Source organism: Populus euphratica, unplaced genomic scaffold (assembly GCF_000495115.2).
Source record: "Populus euphratica unplaced genomic scaffold, PopEup_1.0 scaffold98.1, whole genome shotgun sequence".
In the NCBI taxonomy this organism is placed as follows: domain Eukaryota; kingdom Viridiplantae; phylum Streptophyta; class Magnoliopsida; order Malpighiales; family Salicaceae; genus Populus; species Populus euphratica.
Window position 1 is genome coordinate 470,027 of NW_011499986.1, and position 20,705 is coordinate 490,731.

Sequence of the window (20,705 nt, forward strand, 5' to 3'; positions counted from 1 at the left end):
CAAATTTTTTAAAGTAATATTTGGAAACATGGTAAAGCCGTCTTTTTCAAAAAAAAATAAAATTTTTTATTTAAAATTATTTTTAGATATATATCAATATCAAAAATAATTTTTTTAAAATAAAAAAAATCTTATTTTCATTAATTTAAAAATAAACAAAACACTTTAAAAAACAAAACAACCGATACCACAATTTTAAACACCTTCCATTAAAACTATGGAGTAAAACGTGCAAAACAAAGTGCTAATTAACTGAAAACTTCTTCTATGACAATTGCATGTAAGGTAGAGAACTCAGCTTATGAAAGATTGCGCCATTAGCAGACTGCATTGGATTTACACACAACAGCCACAATGTCCTTCAAACTCGCAGAGATACACTGATAATTTTCATAAATGAGAACAAAACCATCTCAATACCGATCGAAATATTTAGACAAAGTGAATCAAAAGAATCCAGACATGCATAACCCCTAGTCAAGCTTCTGATCAATGCTTTCCTTGCGTTCTATACTTGACTTGCTGAGTATGACCACACCAATTACAATGAGCAAGGCTCCTGCGAACCACTGTATGACGGGTTTGATTATCAGAGACAGAAAAGTTAACGAGTAAAATAACCAATCTAGGGTGCTTTGTTTTGTTCACAAACATCTCAAGTTCCACCATACATCTCTGCGATCATACTGACATCATTCTCAGGGGTGAATCATTCACTAAAGGTAGAAGGAAAACATGAGCAAATTTTAGTGTGGATCAGCTTGCAGTCACAACCGTGGAGAACTCAAGCCTAAATAATTTCCTTCAATATGTTAGCTGGTGTCTTTTTAAAGGGTTCATCAATTTTAAGCGGTGATGCCAACCCGAATAAACCATAACCAAGCAAGGCTTGTAGCATCCAACAGAATACACGGTCAGGACTCGAAAAAACTGCTTCCTATATTTGAGAATGCTTACATTGTTCTTCAGTTGACAATATTTCTAACATGGTTAGCTCACAATGAGTAATGTCAACAGCAGAACTTATGGATGCAAAGTAGACAAAAAATAAAATTTCCAACGTTGGCACGAACAGCATCCAATGATTTACCTGAACTGAAAGCGTCTCCTTGAACAAAAAGAATCCAGCAAAACCAGAAGACAGGAAATTCGCAGCAAAGTTTGTCACCGTGGCTTGCAGGGATGAAAGAGCTTTGAGGCTGTTAACGTAACATCCCCACATTGTCACATTAAATAACACAACCAAACCATATTTAATCGCCTATCAAGATCATGAAAAAAACAATCACCGATCAATTTATAGACAAGAACAACAATTGGAATTTTTTAAGAGACTAACTACTCTTTGCTGAATTGGGTTAGCGACAGATAATAATTTAGGGAAGAGAATAAAATCTACAATCCATCTGGGATTGATCAGAGATTAGAGTAATTATAAGATTTATTACCTGATATGAAAAGAATTTTGCAGCAATGGCAGCAAAAGCAGCATTTAATCCAGCAGATATTGCCCACACGTAGCCTGTTCTTTTGGTGCCATCCATTGCCGAACTGCAAGAATTCAGCACAGCAGAGAGGCTGTCAAATTTAGCGAAGGGTGCCGGGCTAAGCAAGCAACGATGTCGTTTGAAGAAAGGGTAAGCAACAAGTTGTTTGAATTTCTTCCATATAGCACGTCGTTATGATGATGACTCGAGTGAGTTAATGCAGTTACGACTCGGAGGGTTTTACCTCACAAAAGAAACACAACTCGTCCACGCTGGGAACCCTCGTTTGTAAAATCTATCCAATCAAAATTAGTGCTTGGACGTTGGCGATCCTGACTATTAAAGATCAAGCAATCTCAGCCGTTGTTAGATTTTTAATCTTCTTCTCTCAAGTTAGTTCCAAGAAACCGACATAATCCCCATTTTGCCACTATATAAAGCCTGTCCTCTCTGCGTCTTCGTTTCATAAGTTAAAAAAATCAGAATTTCTCTTGGTTAATCTTAAGAAAGGAGATGGCTCGTACCAAGCAAACTGCCCGTAAATCAACCGGTGGTAAGGCTCCAAGGAAGCAGCTCGCCACCAAGGTGCGTCTCTCTAGGGTTTCGGCTTATCATGTTCTTAATTAATATATGTACTAATTTTCTGTATAAACTTTGGGTTTCAAGATTTAATTCTAATTCTTGACACACTATTTTATTCGATTAATGGTTATTATTTGGTGTGATGTAGGCTGCAAGAAAATCTGCTCCTACTACCGGTGGGGTCAAGAAACCTCATCGTTATCGCCCTGGAACTGTTGCTCTCCGGTAACGATTTCCCTAATTCCAGTGTTTTATTTTTAATTGATCGTGTTTTTTGAAACCCTAATTGCAATATTTGTTTCTTTGAATCAACAGTGAAATCCGGAAGTACCAAAAGAGCACTGAGCTTTTGATCCGCAAGTTACCTTTCCAGCGACTTGTTCGTGAAATTGCTCAAGACTTCAAGGTATAATAATTTCTTCTACAATTGTTTTTATTGAATGAATTTCTGGATCTGGAGTTTGATTCTATGGGTTTGTTGTTTTTGGTAGACTGATTTGAGGTTCCAGAGCCATGCTGTACTTGCCCTCCAGGAGGCTGCTGAGGCTTATCTCGTGGGTCTGTTTGAGGACACCAACTTGTGTGCTATTCATGCCAAGAGAGTCACCATCATGCCTAAGGACATCCAGCTTGCTAGGCGTATCCGTGGTGAACGTGCTTAAGCCCTGTTCTTAGTATACTAATTTTAGTTCATTGGATTTGATACAACTAGTTTAGGTTTTATAGTTTCAATTCACTGTTTGCTTATGATGTCGAACAACTGTGAACCTAATTGAGGTATAGTTGATGGATTTTTATGTGGTTTCGTTCTCAATTCTGATTATATATTTATGTGGAATGGCTGTTCATTATAGTTGATGGATTTTTATGTGGGGTGCTGTTCATTATAGTTGGCAAGAGGTTACTCAGCCTCACAATGCCCAACAGGACTTGATGTTCCGCCATCCTTAACCTGTAAAACATCTAAATTCCAAGAGTCGGTAGTAGGCAAAATTCCCTTTTCCAAATCATTCAATTTGCTTGTGGAGCGTGGTGTGACGAATCATGTCATCTTCCATGTTAGAATCGTTTATCAGACTATAATGCGTGTCAGAATTAGATTGGGCTGGGAAATTATATTCAACACCAGTTATCGATTAGGATTATTCCTGGAGTCTGAAATGGGATGCGGCCTTTTTCTAAGAGGGGGATCGTGTCCCAATCCAGGCATCTACCGAGCCTGTAGAATTAGCTTAAACCAGCTCAAGCTTCTGGTAAAACGCAAAAGATAGATTTAAAGAAGTGACCTTTTCGAGCTTATGGAAGTGCTTTGCATTACGTAACCCAAGAATACAGTTCAAGTTTGCGTGTCATCTCTTGCAATTTCCTACTAAAGTGCGCCCCAATTTAGTCCCTAGGAGGCGAGTATTATGACCGAAGGACCGTAAACGTCAGCAGGCGCACCCAGGTCAAGTAAATCTACGGCCTGGTGAGCTATTGAGAACTTTAATCTAAGATGTTTGATGTAAGGCCTGGGTCAATTAGATGGCGTTTTAGTGGTTTAGGCCACTAAGATCCAACTTTCGTTTCTTTATATTTGGATTTTCGAAGGACAGTCTATTTGCCCAGTCAGGGGATGATTTCGATGATGAAGGCGGTGTTTTCACTTTCCACACTTGTTATTTGAAAGTATTAAAAAATAATTTTAAATAAAAAAAATAAGCCACCCAACTAAAAGTAATAATACATCATATGTACTGCACTGCAATCCCTTTATCGTCAGGCTCGCCCGTGAACTTGTGGAATGAGGTCCAAATGATTTCCCGTGCAACACTAGCAGACAACCTTACGCATGCTCCGTGCAACACTAGCAGACAACCTTACGCGTGCTTGTTGTCTTCACCCTGCAGCATAGCCGCCTATGAACTCTCCTTTGGACATATAATAACCCCATTAAGTCCCTTTACAGTTTTCTTTAGATTAAAAACTAGTATATTAGCGCGGTCAATATTTTTATTTTTAATATAAAAAAATATTTAAAGTACATAAAATATTTCAAGCACCATGAGTTGGTAACAATATAAGATCCAAGAGTCTTGATAGGCTTGGGTTAGATAGTCATATATGATCTTGTTGTTTTTCTTGCAATGCACAACATGATTTTTCTAGGATGAGAGAGGACAGAGAGGGAGGGAAAAACCCCCCACCGGAGCTTCTTTGTGGGTCTCCTTGACACACACCTTGCCATTATGCAGGGGTGGAGAGGTGTATAAAAAAACGCCCTGTGAAGCAATTTTCAATTCTGTTCTAGAATTGCACTCGTTATCTAAACGACACAGGTAACACCTATCTGCTAATGTATGCCCAGCACATTTCAATCATTACACTGTTTCAACATGTATTTGAACTGTTTTAAAAAAAATAAAAAGATGAAAAAGCTCCAACTGCATGCTTAATAAGTTTCATTACACTGCTTTAATTCTGCTTTAATTCATAGTGGTTTATGTTTAGATAAATAGTAAAATGATGAACAATAAACCCAATAGGGTTTTTCGTTTTCTTGGTAATTAGTTTATTCCTCACATTATCTAAAATACATTTCAAATGTATAAATATTTTTGATATTATCATTAAATTTAGAATGACTCAAGTTTGAAATCGTTTAGCTTGAATTTTAAATTAATAATTTTGACATGTCCTAGCACGTCCAAAGACAAAAAAGAAACAAGTCAGGTTTATTCTTATTAATTTATGATTTTGATTATGAATTTTACTAAATCAAATTAAATTTTTTATTTTATTATATAATAAAAAATATAAAAATTGATTTAGTATTAACTCAATATTAAAATAGAAAATTAAACAAAAATTCATGAAGATAAAATTAATAAAAAATATGATAAAAAGAGACTAACAATAAAAAAAATACTAAAAGTTAAAATAAAATAAAAACTTAACATTAAATAATTAAATTAAAAAAAGCCCAATAAACCTAAAGAGCCCATTATAATAAAATCCAGGCATATGTACTCAAAGCAAACCTCATAGGCTAGACCATTAATTTTTCTTTTCAAGAAAAAAAAAAAGAAAAAAAGAGATAGAATGACTTGTATCTCAAGTATAGCTTAGGTAATATTTGTTTTTTGAAAAATATTTTTTAAATTTATATGTATTTGTTTGTTATTAAAAAAGTTGGTCAATAAAAAACACTTTTCAATTAATAAAAAAGACTTTTAAAAAAGTTGGTCAATAAAAAACACTTTTTAATTAATAAAAAAATACTTTTCAATTAATAAAAAAAATTTTTTAATAAAAAAAATTTAGTTTAATTTTTAAAAATATATTTTTATTTAAGCTTAAGCCAGTCATATCTCAGGGGAAAACAGAAGAGTGAGAGGGGTGTCTGTAAGCGAAGGAAGACATCTGCCTTCCTAACGAAAATATTGTTGATAGCATGAAAAGTTCCCTCGACTTGACCGTACATTTATCACTTGAGCTAATACGAAGTTGTTAATTAAGCTATTAAAAAACAAATTTTAAGACCTTTCCGACCTGGAATTTAGACTAATCTATATTGAAAATAAAAATAAATAAAATATGATTTGATTAATAAAAAACCTGGATAGATATAAGATAAAACCTAATTAAAACACAAATATTTAAAAAAAAAATTAAAAAAATAATGTTTTGATTATTTCTTAAAAAGAAATTAGTTCATTTCTTGTTGACCCCTTTAACTTTGATGTAAGCCTTATAACCATGACTAAAGGCCAATAAATTAGAAAATGGCTGGTTTGTCTCTTCCTTAACAAATCTCATCTGTATGAGCAAAGCCTGTCTGTTCTTCTTCTGCCAGTGCAAACAAAGCCAACGCTGTGAAAGCTGCATCTTGAAACAACATCAACGTCGTCAATAAAGACAATGCATCTACTTCCTTATCACTGGAAACAGAAATTATATGCATGGGGCCGTAACTTGAAAAGCTAAAGGGTTCGTTTTGGAGAAAAAGAGAAAAAAAGAAAGCTAGGAGAAAAAGAATAAAACTCGTTTTTTTTTCTTTTTTGTGGCTCAAGATGGTAGAAAAAATGCACGGATTAACCGGAGCCTCAGGAGCTTCAAAATCGAACAAAGATGGATGAATTAGTTCACCACCCCATTTCCTCAATGTATCACCACCATATTTCATATAGAATAATAATAGTAAAAATAAATAAAAAAACAGGTAAAATCAAATTAGCTGATTTTCTTTTTATAACATCAAGAAATATAACTTAATTAGTCATATTCTAAATTTATTTTTTAAAAATTAATATTTTAAATCTTATAAATTTTAGTACCATTGAAGATTTATATTATCATTAACTTTTTAATATATAAGATTAATCTAGATATATATATACAAATTGACTAGAACATCCAGTTAATAATAATATAAAAAAACAAAACCTAATTATTAATTCATCTTAAATCTAAAGAAATCAAACCCTTCCTTTATCCAAGAATATTAGAGAAATTGAAGTAAACAAATGCTTTAAACCACTCCAATGCGAGAAAGGACCACGACCCAATTCCAGCCACCAATGAACCCCCTCCTGGACCTTTCCTTTCCCCACCGACCAGCAGCAAGCACTTTCTTTTCCCGCAACCCCCTCCTCCACCTCCTTTTCATTCCATTAGCTATTATAGCTAAGGAGTTGGTTTGGCTAGTATGAACATGCATGGATGCTCTTAAATCTCAAAAAGGCTAATAAGGGGTCTTTTAATTATGCGTACATCGATCAAACTTTTTGAGTTGATCAGTATCTCATTAATAGAAAGAAATACATTTTATCTTTGTGGGAAAAAGTTGAAAGAACACTTAATGTCGATGACGATGACCTAATTAATTCACAGTGAAGGTGCATGCCCTCCTTTAATGTATTTAGATTTTGTCACCGTGATTGGTGACGAGTATACGACATATTCAAGGGTGACAAACTTACTTCGGGTGCATAAACCCTACACAGGTCAATTGTCAACTCTATTTAAATGTGGAATACTCATGTGAGATTCACGGTCCATCGTAACTTTGTAATATAATCTTCCACAGCCCACCACTCATACTTCAATGGATCTCTATTCCTTCCCGTGTCAGAAATTCTTTTGCCACTTAATTTCCATGATCGGTGCCTGTTATCACCTTATCATCTCATTACCATCAAGAATATTTTTCTTTCACGCTTCAATCTTTCCTCGAAGGATGAGGATTCGATGTGTAATCCATTAATTAATAAAAAATAGTTGATCACAAGATAGAAAAGGGGATAGGTGCCAAAATAGTAAAAATACTTGCATCAAATTGATTGATCACAGGGGAAGAAGCTATGACGATTCTTTTCGTAAATGCCTACAAAATAAATAAATAAAACAGATAAACCAACCTGTGTATTGGCACAATTATGCCAAAGCAACATATGAATCTACACGTTTAGATATATAATTTGACCCAAATGCCTATGCTAGGAATATATTGATGAACCACGTATAACATGTAATAACCTGAGGGTGCGAGGTATCCGGAACTGGGCGTCGTGACTTGAATGTCATAAATTGATGTGCGCACATAGGTCACATTCTCGTTCCTGAGTGCCAGCAGCCTATGATTCATGGAAAAGGAATGTGTGTTGAATGCTGGTGCAACCATTGTCACCGACACCATATCTGCTTTTAATTTTCCTATGACCTTGAACCTTACCCACAATTTTTGTCCGTAACCAATATATTTACCTTTGGAAGCGGTTGATGAGACAATTTTTGGTCTCAAGTGCTTATTTTTTGAATCCAAATATGGTGGCGAGAATGCTTCTAAACTCAATTCAGTTGGAAATAAGACCCCTGTGAAGTCATATCCAATATGGGGATTGCTTCCACCAACAAGAACCCTGCCATCACGAAGCAAAATTGCTGTGGAATGGTACATTCTCGGGATTGTACTTGGATTTAGCTGCTCAAACCTTGAACCTGCTGCACCGTCGGGCCAATAGAGGACGGGGCTCAAGGCTGGACGTCGCCCATTTTCCCACCCTGCAGTACCATCTCCAGCTCCGTTAATGATCAAAACAACGCCGTTCGGAAGCAATGTCATATCGCCCATTACTCTAGCACAGGGCATAGTTTCCATTACCCATTGAGGACTTGGTTCGTTTATCTTGATCCGGCCACAAGTATCTAAAGCTTTGTTAAATTTACGTTCTGCCGATTTACGTTTTGTCGCCATTTCAAAAGACCCTTTTGGTGCACCTCCACATACCAAAACCTCAGCTTCAATAGTTGCAGCATCTAAGTTCTTCAAGGGAAGCAACACTGCAGAACCTGTACTTGGATAGCTTCTTGGATCACCTCCAGGTATTGCGGGATAAGTCTTCACCACCTTGCCCGTCTTGTAATCGAACAATATGGCTCGATTATTAGCGAAAATGAATAAATTCCCATCACTATTGAGAAAAACAAATGGATATAAGTTGTTTTCAATGCCACGATCATTAGTTTGCAATAGAAATGGCAAACTGTAGACATTAGGGGAAGAAGTTTTCGGATAAAATTCATAATTGAATTGCCTTCTGCCACCAATAACGATTTGCTTCCCATCTGGCAGAATATGATTAGTGGCATACCATCTTCTTGCCTTAAGACCATCACCAGTTTCTACCCAATCACAATCACCATTGCATGGATAGAAAGTCCGGACCTTACGTCTACCATCATTGAAACCACCGGTCTGAATCAGACTCCCATCAGGGACTACAGCACCTGAAGAACACCAAACATCGGTTTGGACCATAAGTGGCCTGAATTTATTAGCCAAGACATCATACTCAACAGAATGAGCGGTGCAGTCATATTTGATCACCAACTCCCGTGAATTATTTCGACATTTTCCATGTGGTAATGAAATATTGGACTTACCATAGTCAGTTCTATCATAGATTACTACACGGTCATTATTGAGGAGTTGCATATGCATAGCTACTATGCCAATGTTTTTCTGCAAGAGTTGCCACCAGCCACGACCAGTTGCCGAGGTCACTACTCGGTGACATGGTTGGACAGAAAAGAGCAGTTGCAAGAAGAGAAAGAAGAGTATCGAAGTATAACGATGCATTGATAGATTCTGATGTTTTTTTTACCTATTATTTTATGATGAGGATTTGGTGGGGCTGTGGGTGTCTCTATACTATAAATTGTAAGTTTTCTGCCAGTAGAACTGCGATGTTACAACACGCTTTTGAACCTCGAGAGATAAGATTCAGTCAATCTGGACAGTGAAAGCGATGAGTTTGCTGTCAAACACGGGCGATGAACGGACAGTGTATGTTTAATTCCTTATAGGCTCTATGAATTCCAAGGGAAAATATAATTTCATACGCAAGATGTTTACTACACTCGTTTGTCTTTCTTCAATTTTTTTTTTTTGGATCTTACAATAAGTGACTTCTATTTCTATTTTTATTATCTTTCTTCTTAAAATAAATATCTAATGAAAATAAATAAAGTCATATATTCTTCTACCATAATTTAAACCAAAATGATAATAACAATAAATTTTTAACCGCATTTCCAAACACAATTAATATAAAAAATTACTTGATTTTTCTTTTTATAAATTTGCTTCAATTCATATATTCTTGGACAGTTACTATTAAAAAAAGAAGAAGCTACCACAGATAACATTTTCAATATAAATATATCTTTGTTTATTGTGAATTGTAATAATAAAATTATGATTTTTTTTCCTTAAGAAAACTATCATAATGTTGCATTTGCAGGTATAACATGATATATTTCTTTGATCAATTTGTTATTTGATAATTATTCAGGAGTTTTATTATCTTTTTATTATATTTATACATAATAAAATGATTTTGGTAATCTTGGATGGAGATGCTCTAATGGTGTTCTATTTTTTGGGCTGTCAGAAGAGCAAGTGCAATCCACAGTGCTTATGATAAGAAGTTTGGAAAAGCGATCGCGTTCTAATAACTAGTCTGGTAAAAACCATTCCCCCCCAAATTTACCAGTTCATCTCCTAAAATTTATTTTGGTGTACCTTGTTGGAATCAGCGTTCGAATTCTTCAATTACTAGGCCACCATTTGGTCCATTGCATCTAAATTTTGGTAGAAGAACAAGGGCCACCATTTAATTTTTTTTTAAAAAATATTGTTAGCACAACATATTAAAAATATTAACAAATAACATGGTTTAAAAATAATTATTAACAAAGTAAATTTACCAGTTCATCGCCTAAAATTTCGTTATCTTTTCAATGAACTTTCAAGAAAAACATCCATTGACAATTTATTATAGGTTGATCTAATATCATAAAACCCTACACATAACTAAAATTTAAAGAAAAGTAATAATTATAGAGTTGTTTATTAAAAAAACAAATTGAAAATATTTTGCACTCAATAAAATCATGCATAAAGTAATTCCATTATCTTTTTGGTTAATTTTTTAGGATATCCACAAACAATGAATTGATACATGGATAATAAAACCCTTAATATATATCAAAGTTGAGTATTAAAACTATGAATATAAAACATAACAAATTGTAAACAAAGAAAACATAACAAATCAAGAATAACATTAACACATCATGATACTGAACATTATATTTGTTATATATTATTGGACAATCTGCTCTCGTTGCATCAATACATTCACGGTTCAATCTTCTTGAGATTTTAATAAACTCTATATTGCTTTGTTGGGTTCTATGGATATTCCTGGTCCAATATGATGGTGTGTACTTTGGACCGTTGAGATAATATAATTTTAATAAGTTCAAAGTGATAATCTTTGTTTAAGTAGAATATTGTATGATATAATAGTTTAAGATGATATTTAATATTGTGATTCAAATGTATATTTTAAAAAATTAGAAGTTTTTTTAATTTTAATTTTATATGTTTTAAAATGGAATTAATATGCGATATAAAAATATTATTATAATATATTTTAAAAGTAAAGAAGCTCAACCACTCCTGTACGCTGAATATACATGTACGCCCTCATCATAACTTTATGCGTGTATCTTTCACGAGTCTCATTTTGAGTATATCCAAAGAGCATATATCATGGGCCCACCAGTCAGAATTCAAAGGCTTTCTGCTTGAGTTCTGTTTTAAAGTAACTCGGGATCGAACTTGATATTGGCGGGTTCCGCTGATGGGAACACCGCAACCACGTGGATTGCTGTACTCTTAGGGACGCCATTTAACAGTGAAACATAACATATTGAAATATAAAAATTATTTTATTTATTTATTATTCTTTTAAACATCTTTTTTTTAATCATCTTTTTTTTAGAAGTAATTGCCTCTCAAGATTCAGTTATCAAAACAACTGATTTACATCATTTTATTCTCTCTCTTTTTTTTTTTTTCATAACTCAACTGATTTACATCATTTTATTCTCTCTTTTTTTCATAATTATTATTTAACTTATCATGTTAAGCAATCTTAATGAAGTCTTATTGAATTTTAAATTGACTAAAACTAATCATCTTGATAATTATCATAATTATTAATTAATATAATAAGTTAAGGAACAAATCATCTTCATTAATTATTATCATAATTATTAAGAATAAAATGACATCAATAAAGAAGAAGAATTATTTAAAAATATAAATTAAACTAAAAATATATATACTGAGTCATATTATTTTAAACATTGTAATCTGCGCCCAACGTAACCCATCAGCTGTTATGTTTTTCTAATTATTTTTTTAGTAAGATTTTGGCCTTTTGTTATATTTAAAAAAACTCCTATTCCTTCACGGGTCGGGAAATCCTTTTCCCACTAGCTTCCATGATCGGTGCCTGTTTCCATCTTACCATATCAATACCATGGAGAATATTTTCCTTTCACGCTTCAATCATTCCTCCGAGGATGACAATTTGAAGTGCAATCTATTAATTAAAAAATATTTAATCACAAGATAAGAAAATGGGATAGGCGCCAAAATGTAAAATACTTGCAACAAATTAATCACATATAATGCATAGAAGCAACTACGGTTCTGATCGTGCTTGCCTACGAATTTGAGCAGAAAATACGCTAGACCAAATCATGTGGCCATTATGCCATACAAACTTATGAATCTATATCTTTACATAAACAATCACATAATTTTGACCCAAATGCCTGTACTTGGAATATATTGATGAACGACGTATAAGATGTAATGTCCCGAGGGCGCAAGATATCCAGAACGGGGCGTCGTAACCTGAACGTCATAAGTTGATGTGCCCACAGAAGTCACTTTCGTGTTCCCAAGTACCAGCAGCCTATGATTCATAGAAAAGGAATGTGTGTTGAATGCTGGAGCAACCATCGTCACTGAAATCTTATCTGCCATTAATTTGCCCGTGACCTTGAACCTTACCAGCAGTTTTTGTCCGTAACCAATATATTTACCTTTGGAAGCAGTTGATGAGAGAATTGTTGGTCTCACGTAATTATGCTGTGCATCCAAATATGGTGGAGAGAATGCTTCTAAACTCAATTCAGATGGAAATAAGACCCCTTTGAATTCATATCCAATATGGGGATTGCTACCACCAACGAGAACTCTGCCATCACGGAGCAAAATTGCTGTGGAATGGTACACTCTTGGTATCGTATTTGGATTTAGAGACTCAAACCTTGACCCTGCTGCGCCGTTGGGCCAATAGAGGATTGGGTTCAGGACTGGATTGCGACCACTTTCCCACCCGGCAGTACCTGCTCCGGCCCCGTTAATGATCAAAACAACGCCGTTCGGAAGCAATGTCATATCACCCATTACTCTAGCATGAGGCATTGTCTCCATTACCCATTGTGGATTTGGGTCGTTTATCTTGATCCGGCCACAAGTGTCCAAAGCTTTGACAAAATTACCTTTTGCCACCTTTTCAAAAGACCCTTTTGGTGCACCTCCACATACCAGAACCTCAGCTGCAATAGTTGCAGCATCTAAGTTCTTCAATGGAAGCAACACTGCAGAACCTGTACTTGGATAGCTTCTTGGATCACCTCCAGGTATTGCGGGATAAGTCTTCACCACCTTGCCCGTCTTGTAATCGAACAATATGGCTCGATTATTAGCGAAAATGAATAAATTCCCATCACTATTGAGAAAAACAAATGGATATAAGTTGTTTTCAATGCCACGATCATTAGTTTGCAATAGAAATGGCAAACTGTAGACATTAGGGGAAGAAGTTTTCGGATAAAATTCATAATTGAATTGCCTTCTACCACCAATAATGATTTGCTTCCCATCTGGCAGAATATGATTAGTGGCATACCATCTTTTTGCCTTAAGACCATTACCAGTTTCTACCCAATCACAATCACCCTTGCATGGATAGAAAGTCCTGACCTTACGCTCACCATCACTGAAACCACCGGTTTGAATCAGACTCCCATCAGGAAAAACAGCTCCTGAAGAACACCAAACATCGGTTTGGACCATAAGTGGCCTGAATTTATTAGCCAAAACATCATAATCAACAGAATGAGCAGTGCAGTCATGCTTGACAACTATTTCACTTGAATCATCCCGACATTTTCCACCTGGTAATGAAAGATTCGACCTGCCAAAATCAGTTCTATCATAGATGACTACATGGTCATTGTTGAGGAGTTGCATATGCATGGCTACTATGCCAATGCTCTTCTGCAAGAGTTGCCACCTACCACCACCAGCAGCAGAGGTCACTACCCGGTGGCATGGTTGGATAGCAAAGAACAGTTGCAAGAAGAGGAAGAAAAGTATCCAACTAGGCATCTGCGTGTTTTTTTGGTTTTTGTTTTTGTTTTATGATGATGATTTGCTATGATTTTTGGTCGGGGCTGTGGGTGTTTTTATACTACAAATAATAAGTTGTCTGCTAGGAGAACTGCGTTGCTACCGCAAGCTTTTGTACCGCGTGAGATAAGATGGTGGAAATCCGGGCCAGTGAAAGTGATAGGTTTGATGTTTGGGAGGTGAAATTAAGGATCGTGTATCGTTAGATCCTTCTTGGCTTTACGATCGACGCAGAATCGAAGAGCACACAATGAATTCCAAGGGAAAATATAATTTCAATAATATTAAATGCTAACAATATAATATAAGCTGGATTTTTAATTCCTAGTCTAGGTATTTATTTTTGTTTATCTCAAAATAAACGTTCCATCTTTCTATTTATTTTTTTAAATCAATAGATTATTTTTTAAAAAAACAAAAACTAGCATAGGTGAGAAAATATATTAGGAAACAAAACAATCGTAGTTCTCGAGTGTCGTGTTTTAATGTCAGTTTAAAGTGTAATTATAGTTATTTTTTAAATAATTTTTTATATTAAAATTATATTTTTTTTAAAAAAAAAATTATTTTTAAAATCAGTATACTAAAATAATTTAAAATTCATAAAAAATTAATATTTTATAAAAAAATTAAAAATTAAAAAAACATGATTTATACAAAGTTTACTCTTTAACCAGAGCGAAAAGGAAAAGAGGAAGAAGAAAAAATCCGACTGCATATTGAAACTCTAATAATAACTCCAGTCAATCGACACTAACAATGGCGGGAATTAATGGCCTTACGCTGTATATCTCTGTGCAATTCATTCCCTTCCCTGTACCATTTTGTATGTTTAGAACAATAGTGGTTATTTATATATATAACATGGATGTCAAAATTATTTGATGTTATACAAGATTGAAAAGTTTTAAAACTTAAATTTATAAAAACTTCTGATTTTTGGCTTTTAAATGTCTTTCAAAGCAGTTTTTAGAATTTTAGGAGTCACCTTTTTCAATATTTTTAAAGAAAAAGGCTAGAAAACTGGGGGGGAAATGCCAAAAAGGTCATAGTTGCAAAAACGGGCACTAATTGTAGCTGGACTTGGGGTTTTGTTGAAAATGACAAACAAGATGAAAACGAAGGCGTTAAGATTCAGCGTACACGAACGCATGTCATTTCATTACATGTTTGGCATTTCTAAAATTTTTAAAGAGCACAAAACGATGAGCGGTGCTTAGTTGTTCGGCTTGAGATTTGAGAGGGATTCGTGAGAGTGCCTCTAATGAATTTTTATGTTTAGAATAATTTTTGGGGTTAAGAATTGAATTTTAAATATAATTCAATTTCTAAAATTGTTTTAAAAATAACGTAGATGTAAACCTTTTTGATTTACAATTTTAGAATAACAAAATTTAATGCTAAAACTATTTTTTCTTAAAATATCCATCAAACCTTTTTTTATAAAAAAATCTTTGAAAAATAGAATAAATAATAAAATGAATTGAATTAAATTTTATATCTTTTAAACACATAAATTCAATTTATTTATTTATTAAATTTAAATCAAACTCTATAACTATAACTATAATTGAATTGAATTAACTTATCGAATTGATTCCAAAAGTGTTAATTACTTAATTTGTAGCTAGTAAACTAATTGACGTCGCGGTCTCTTTAACAGTCTGATAGCTAGCTGGGCTTGCCCTTTGCATTTGGAAAATAAATACAACGTTATTTGGTGGTCATTTCATTTCAATGCCTTGTTCTTCATCGCCTGGAATAAAATCTGCCGGTAAACTAATGGTAGAAACTCGGGCTCTGCAATCTGAGGTAATATTTGAACAACCAGCTAGCCCTTTTCAGCTGGATGGCAATTGGCCATTCCATTTCAATGTCTTATCCATGATCGATCACCTGGAACAATAGCGCGAAAAACAAAGGGTACAATACATAGCAGCTGGTAAAGTCTGGGCTTCGAAGGTCCCTAACTATGTTTTCTAGATAGGTAATCGGAATTCTGGGCATAATTTTCTTCCGCTGAAAGGTGAAAGGAACAAAAAAAGTTGGTTAAGGAAGAACAAGGGGTAACGTGTTCCCTTTGCTTTCACTTAAACATAGCAATTAAACGTCGGATCACGTCGGGGAGGATTTTCCGGGCACTACACCTGAGTCCTGAACCGTACTTCATCGGGTAATGTTGGATTATTGGTCTTTTCCATCTATCAGGTGTCCATCATGTAATCAACTCAGCTTTGGATCTTTTTTTATATATTTAAAAATATTTTTTTAATTTTTTTAATATCTTACAAAATCTTATTCTAAAAAATATGTGCAAAAAATTAATTATCTTATTTTTCTCAATCATATTTAAAATATTAATAGTAGACGTGATTTAAAAACATAGAATTAAATCATAAGATATCATTAGTGAATTGTTAGTGGTTAGTACAATATGTATATAAAGCATTCGAGTTTTCTTTTATGTTTAAAAATCATGTAAATGATGTTAAATTTTATATCTAATATTTGTTAAATTTATTTATATTATGTAATTTGAAAAGAATACATCAACCAATACATGGTACTTGAATAGATAGATATTATACGAGGCTAAGGAACATTAACATTTTAATTTTATATGTTCTTTCAGACTTTTTATCAAAAAGAAATTTACATATTCTTAATTAATAATAATTAATGATCATTATCATGTATTTATAATTATAAATTGAACTTCAATTATAATATAAAGTTAGAAACTTAAATTTGATTTTTACAGGATTTGTAATTATTCATAATAAGAAAATCAAAGAAATTTTTTTTTTTATAAACTAAATCTTATTTAGAATGTAAAGATTATATGATTAGGTTTATTTTACAGGGATTATAATAGCTATATAAATTAACCAAAAAAAATAAAAATATTTTAACCCTGATCAAGCTAGATAAATCTGCGACTCAATTGAATTAATCAAGCTGATAATTAAGAACTCAGACTCAATCAAATCGGATGATATTTAGCACTTGGTGAGTCCATCCCTACCTTTCCTTGGAAGGACAAGATAAAATAATCTTTCTGATGATTCTAATAATATTTGCCAGGAATCTTTTCCCCGTGACCTTTCAAAGTGATAAAGGACAAGAATCATTCACTTTAAAGTTTTAGCCTCTACTATCGTCTATATATTTTTGTTTTAAGAGATTGTCTGTTAGTGTCATTCAATTGTATTTTTTAAGGTTTTTGAATTATTAATTTTTTATATTTTTAAATTATTTTAATAGGTTAATGTTAAAAATAAATTTTAAAATATAAAAAATAGTAAGTGTTTGAAAATGCAGTTATATTTTCAAAAAAAATTAATTAATTTTTTATATTTTTTGAATCGTTTTAATACGTTAATTTTAAAAATAATTTTTTAAAAAATAAAAAATATATATTATTTTAATATATTTTAAAAAATTATGTCTAAAAATAATTGCAACCTCACACAAACAGCACAATACAGCTGTTAAAGGCTAAATGTATTTTTTCAAATTTGGAACGTATATATAAAAAAGAAAGAAGCCTTTTTAATTGCGTGCACGGAAACTACCCCCACAAGTACGTTGTTTTTTCATCCTTTCTAGAGATGGGTTGTCTCTGGTTAGTTTCCCGACCCATTTATGCAATGCAGGTGAGCTAGGCGAAACACGAGCATGCATGGGCATCTATGAAGCTTTTGGAGCTCATCAGCGATCAACATCAAGCACGGAGTAAATTTTGATTCTAGAAGGCACTTGTCTATCAAGACATGGTATACGTTAAGGAATGGACTTTGTTGTGTTTTTTTAGCCCCTTTTGACTTGATTAATGTGTCATATTCCACTATTTATTTTCAGAAACATTTTCTCGACAACTAATCCTCTTTTTCAACTTTCGTTTTTATAATTATTTCTTCAATAAAATACGTTTAACTAATTCTTTTCTGAAATAGAAAGCAAAAGATCTCTTTAATTTATTTATTTTTAAAACAATGAACCGTGAAGAACTAAAAAAACCAATGTTAAACCAAATAAGGGCCTTTTCAGGTGAAAAAAGTGGAAAAAAAGCTATGTTTTAAAAGGGCGTAGTTTCTGCTTTTGAGTGTGCTGACAAACTGTGAAGAACACAAGCGTCTCCACGTATATTTACTTGATGCTTTTAGCTATGGCATCTCTTTTTCTGATATATGGATCTTGCAGTTGCAGACAAACTTTGTTTTTTTAACACTACTGCTCGAAAATTCCTTGAGCTCGATCCCAACACACGATCGAGCCTTGATCCGTAGGTTTACATGATCTTGACTTTATCAGGAGATTAAAGAGAAAAAAACTTTGTGGCGTGCATATATAGAATCATGATTTGGATTTAATTAGGGCCCCTTTAATATATTTTTCCCCACGTTGATTTCCTCTTCGATGTCTACCAGCTTCCCTTCCAGCAAACGCAATTGACTCTGTGTGGTCCAATATCTCTGAATATTATTTCTCAATGCAAATTCTTGAAAATACTTCGCTAACTTCTGTATTCTGACGAACTCCTTAACGACTATATGTACTGGCACGGCTTCGTTTCCAGCTCAATCATTTCTAGTCTAATTAACTAAAAAATACATTACTTGTTCTGCGCACGACGTCAGTCTCAGATTATTTTTCTTCTCACGTCGCTCTCAGTTTATCAAGAAGGCTTATTCAATGCCAACCCTAGCTTGGATGGGTTTGCAGAATTACTTGAGCAACCATCTTTGATTATATTTAAGCTCTGAACCAATGAATCATCTCTTCACCAACTCAGCTTGCCTCCCTTAATCACCTAATTCTTTGAAGGTGTGGTCGCTTTGATCCTCTTAATTAAAGCAGCCAAAGCATGCATTGACAAATACCCTAATTCTTTGAAAACGTGGACACTTGATCCTCCTAAAACAGTCTAAGCATGAGTTGACAAATACGTACATTAAGCAAATGATAGATTTTTTTAATAATATAAGATTAAGGATAAATAACTCCATTTATTCGATCTTATCTAATTGAAAAGGTTTTTAATGTGTTTTGTATTTTTAATTGTGTTTATTCTGTTTTTGTATGGTATCAAATTCTCCAATACATTCTTATCACGTTTTTTCATCAAATTGTATTTCATTATGAAAATGCATTTGATCAGCTGTACATCTTTCTTTTTTTTAAAAAAAAAAAGAAGAAGTGAAAACATGTATCTTTTAAGATCTTCATATTTGATGAGTAATTTTGAAACTTTGTATTTTTTATAAAAATTTAAGTAATTTTGAGAAAATTTCCTGTTATATGTTTATGTAACTCAAGGGAAATTTTGAAACCAAAAATAAAATTTTATCAATTTGAATAGAAAAACTTAATTGAAGAACATATCATAGAATTGAATACCATGTAAAGAAAAAATAGACGCAACTAAAAATATAATAATATATTGAAGACTTGCTGACTTATATATAATGATATATATATTAAATCGTTTATCCTAAGATTAATAAACCCAAAATAAACACATCCTTCGCCTTACCTTTCAAGATTGGTGTCTCAAGATTTAGCTTCTTAAGTTGAAGAGGCCAATAACTTTCAACTTCTTGCTAGAAAATGACTACACGTTGTGAAAACATTTCCATCCAAGGATCAACAATGCTTAAAATTGTTGACCTAAGACATATACCTAATTGATATCGTTTCTCATAATCTTTTGCCGTGGGGTTTCTTCTTTGAATTTAAGAGTATCGTATTGCGAATGGCCAGGAGAAATCAAAGTCAAAACTAAATCAAGTATTAATTAGGACTGTGATTAAATATATATATATATATTTGTTTCTGTTCTTGGAAAAAATTAATATTTTTTTCTGAACGTACGTTAACTCTAACATTTGAATTAAAAAATCAAGAAAGGGTGAAACCTCCTTAACCCAAAGCACTAACCAATCACTTGAAGTTAATTGTATGGTATGCTGTAGCTCTCAAACACTAAGACGTAAAAAGAAACAAATGGTTCTCGGCTAACACCGGTCAATCAAGGCCATGTAAAAATTGGAAAGCCATCGGAAAATAAAATGCAGCCGTACTTTTAAACCCTTCCAATCCTCGTAATTAGATTCCCATGCACGGAAAAGATAAATTCCTAAATCTTGCATATTGACTAAAACAATAGGCAGGGCTACATCTATGATATAGATCCCTTAAACCAATAAAAAAAGAAACAAGATAGCGCACGACTTAATCATAGCGAAAGTGATTGAAAAATGAAATTAGTCAGATAAGTTTCTCAATCAACCCATTGGCCAAATTAAGGTAAACAAGAGCTAGCCATTTCCTAATTGGAGGTTTAGAATAGCAGACAGACTCCTTCTATATCACATGGAAGGGCTACTTGTGCCAGTTATATGAACATAAATGCAGCTGTTTACCAGAACAATGTATGCTGAAAATATCATGAGGCATCGAATCAACGTAGTCGATCTGGGCATGTTTAGCAGATTAATTAATGTTGTTCATTTCTGTTAACATTTACTTGTTTAGGCCTTATGGGGTTTGATTCTGTCAGGTCTCTAATGATTGGAGAACTGTTCATCATTTATGCCGTAGAGGACAAACAAGAACGATTACAAGAGGAACAAGAGATGCATTCTTGCACATCACCAGAACTCTCTCATGACAACCTTCCTAACTCGGTCTAAGTCTCATGTCCGATCATCTTGGCATCCATGTGACAATATAATTTAAGAAAAACCTTACTTGTCTGCCACAATTTTAGTGCTGGTTTGGCACATTTCTTGCTTGTCTTGGAGTAGAAAAAC

At 33.4% G+C, this 20,705-nt stretch overlaps 4 protein-coding genes across 4 annotated transcripts; 1 reads left to right on the forward strand and 3 right to left on the reverse strand.

The window, feature by feature from the left end:
• Positions 1-296: 296 nt before the first annotated feature.
• Positions 297-1,649, reverse strand: LOC105140132 (cell growth defect protein). The gene is made up of 3 exons (XM_011046835.1): positions 1,449-1,649; positions 1,091-1,261; positions 297-569 (listed from the first exon to the last, which is right to left on the reverse strand). The coding sequence occupies exons 1-3, from the start codon at positions 1,542-1,544 to the stop codon at positions 474-476; spliced, it is 363 nt and encodes a 120-aa protein (XP_011045137.1). The 5' UTR covers positions 1,545-1,649; the 3' UTR covers positions 297-473.
• A 289-nt stretch (positions 1,650-1,938) lies between these two features.
• Positions 1,939-2,920, forward strand: LOC105140133 (histone H3.3). Its single transcript, XM_011046836.1, has 4 exons — positions 1,939-2,072; positions 2,218-2,294; positions 2,385-2,475; positions 2,561-2,920. Exons 1-4 carry the CDS (start codon positions 2,001-2,003, stop codon positions 2,729-2,731), a joined length of 411 nt encoding a protein of 136 aa, XP_011045138.1. The 5' UTR covers positions 1,939-2,000; the 3' UTR covers positions 2,732-2,920.
• Positions 2,921-7,456: 4,536 nt separating this feature from the next.
• LOC105140135 (galactose oxidase-like) lies at positions 7,457-9,188 on the reverse strand. Its single transcript, XM_011046838.1, has one exon. It carries the CDS (start codon positions 9,049-9,051, stop codon positions 7,516-7,518), a length of 1,536 nt encoding a protein of 511 aa, XP_011045140.1. The 5' UTR covers positions 9,052-9,188; the 3' UTR covers positions 7,457-7,515.
• A 2,862-nt stretch (positions 9,189-12,050) lies between these two features.
• LOC105140134 (galactose oxidase-like) lies at positions 12,051-13,928 on the reverse strand. The gene has a single exon (XM_011046837.1). The coding sequence runs from the start codon at positions 13,867-13,869 to the stop codon at positions 12,220-12,222; it is 1,650 nt and encodes a 549-aa protein (XP_011045139.1). The 5' UTR covers positions 13,870-13,928; the 3' UTR covers positions 12,051-12,219.
• Between the last annotated feature and the right edge of the window lie 6,777 nt (positions 13,929-20,705).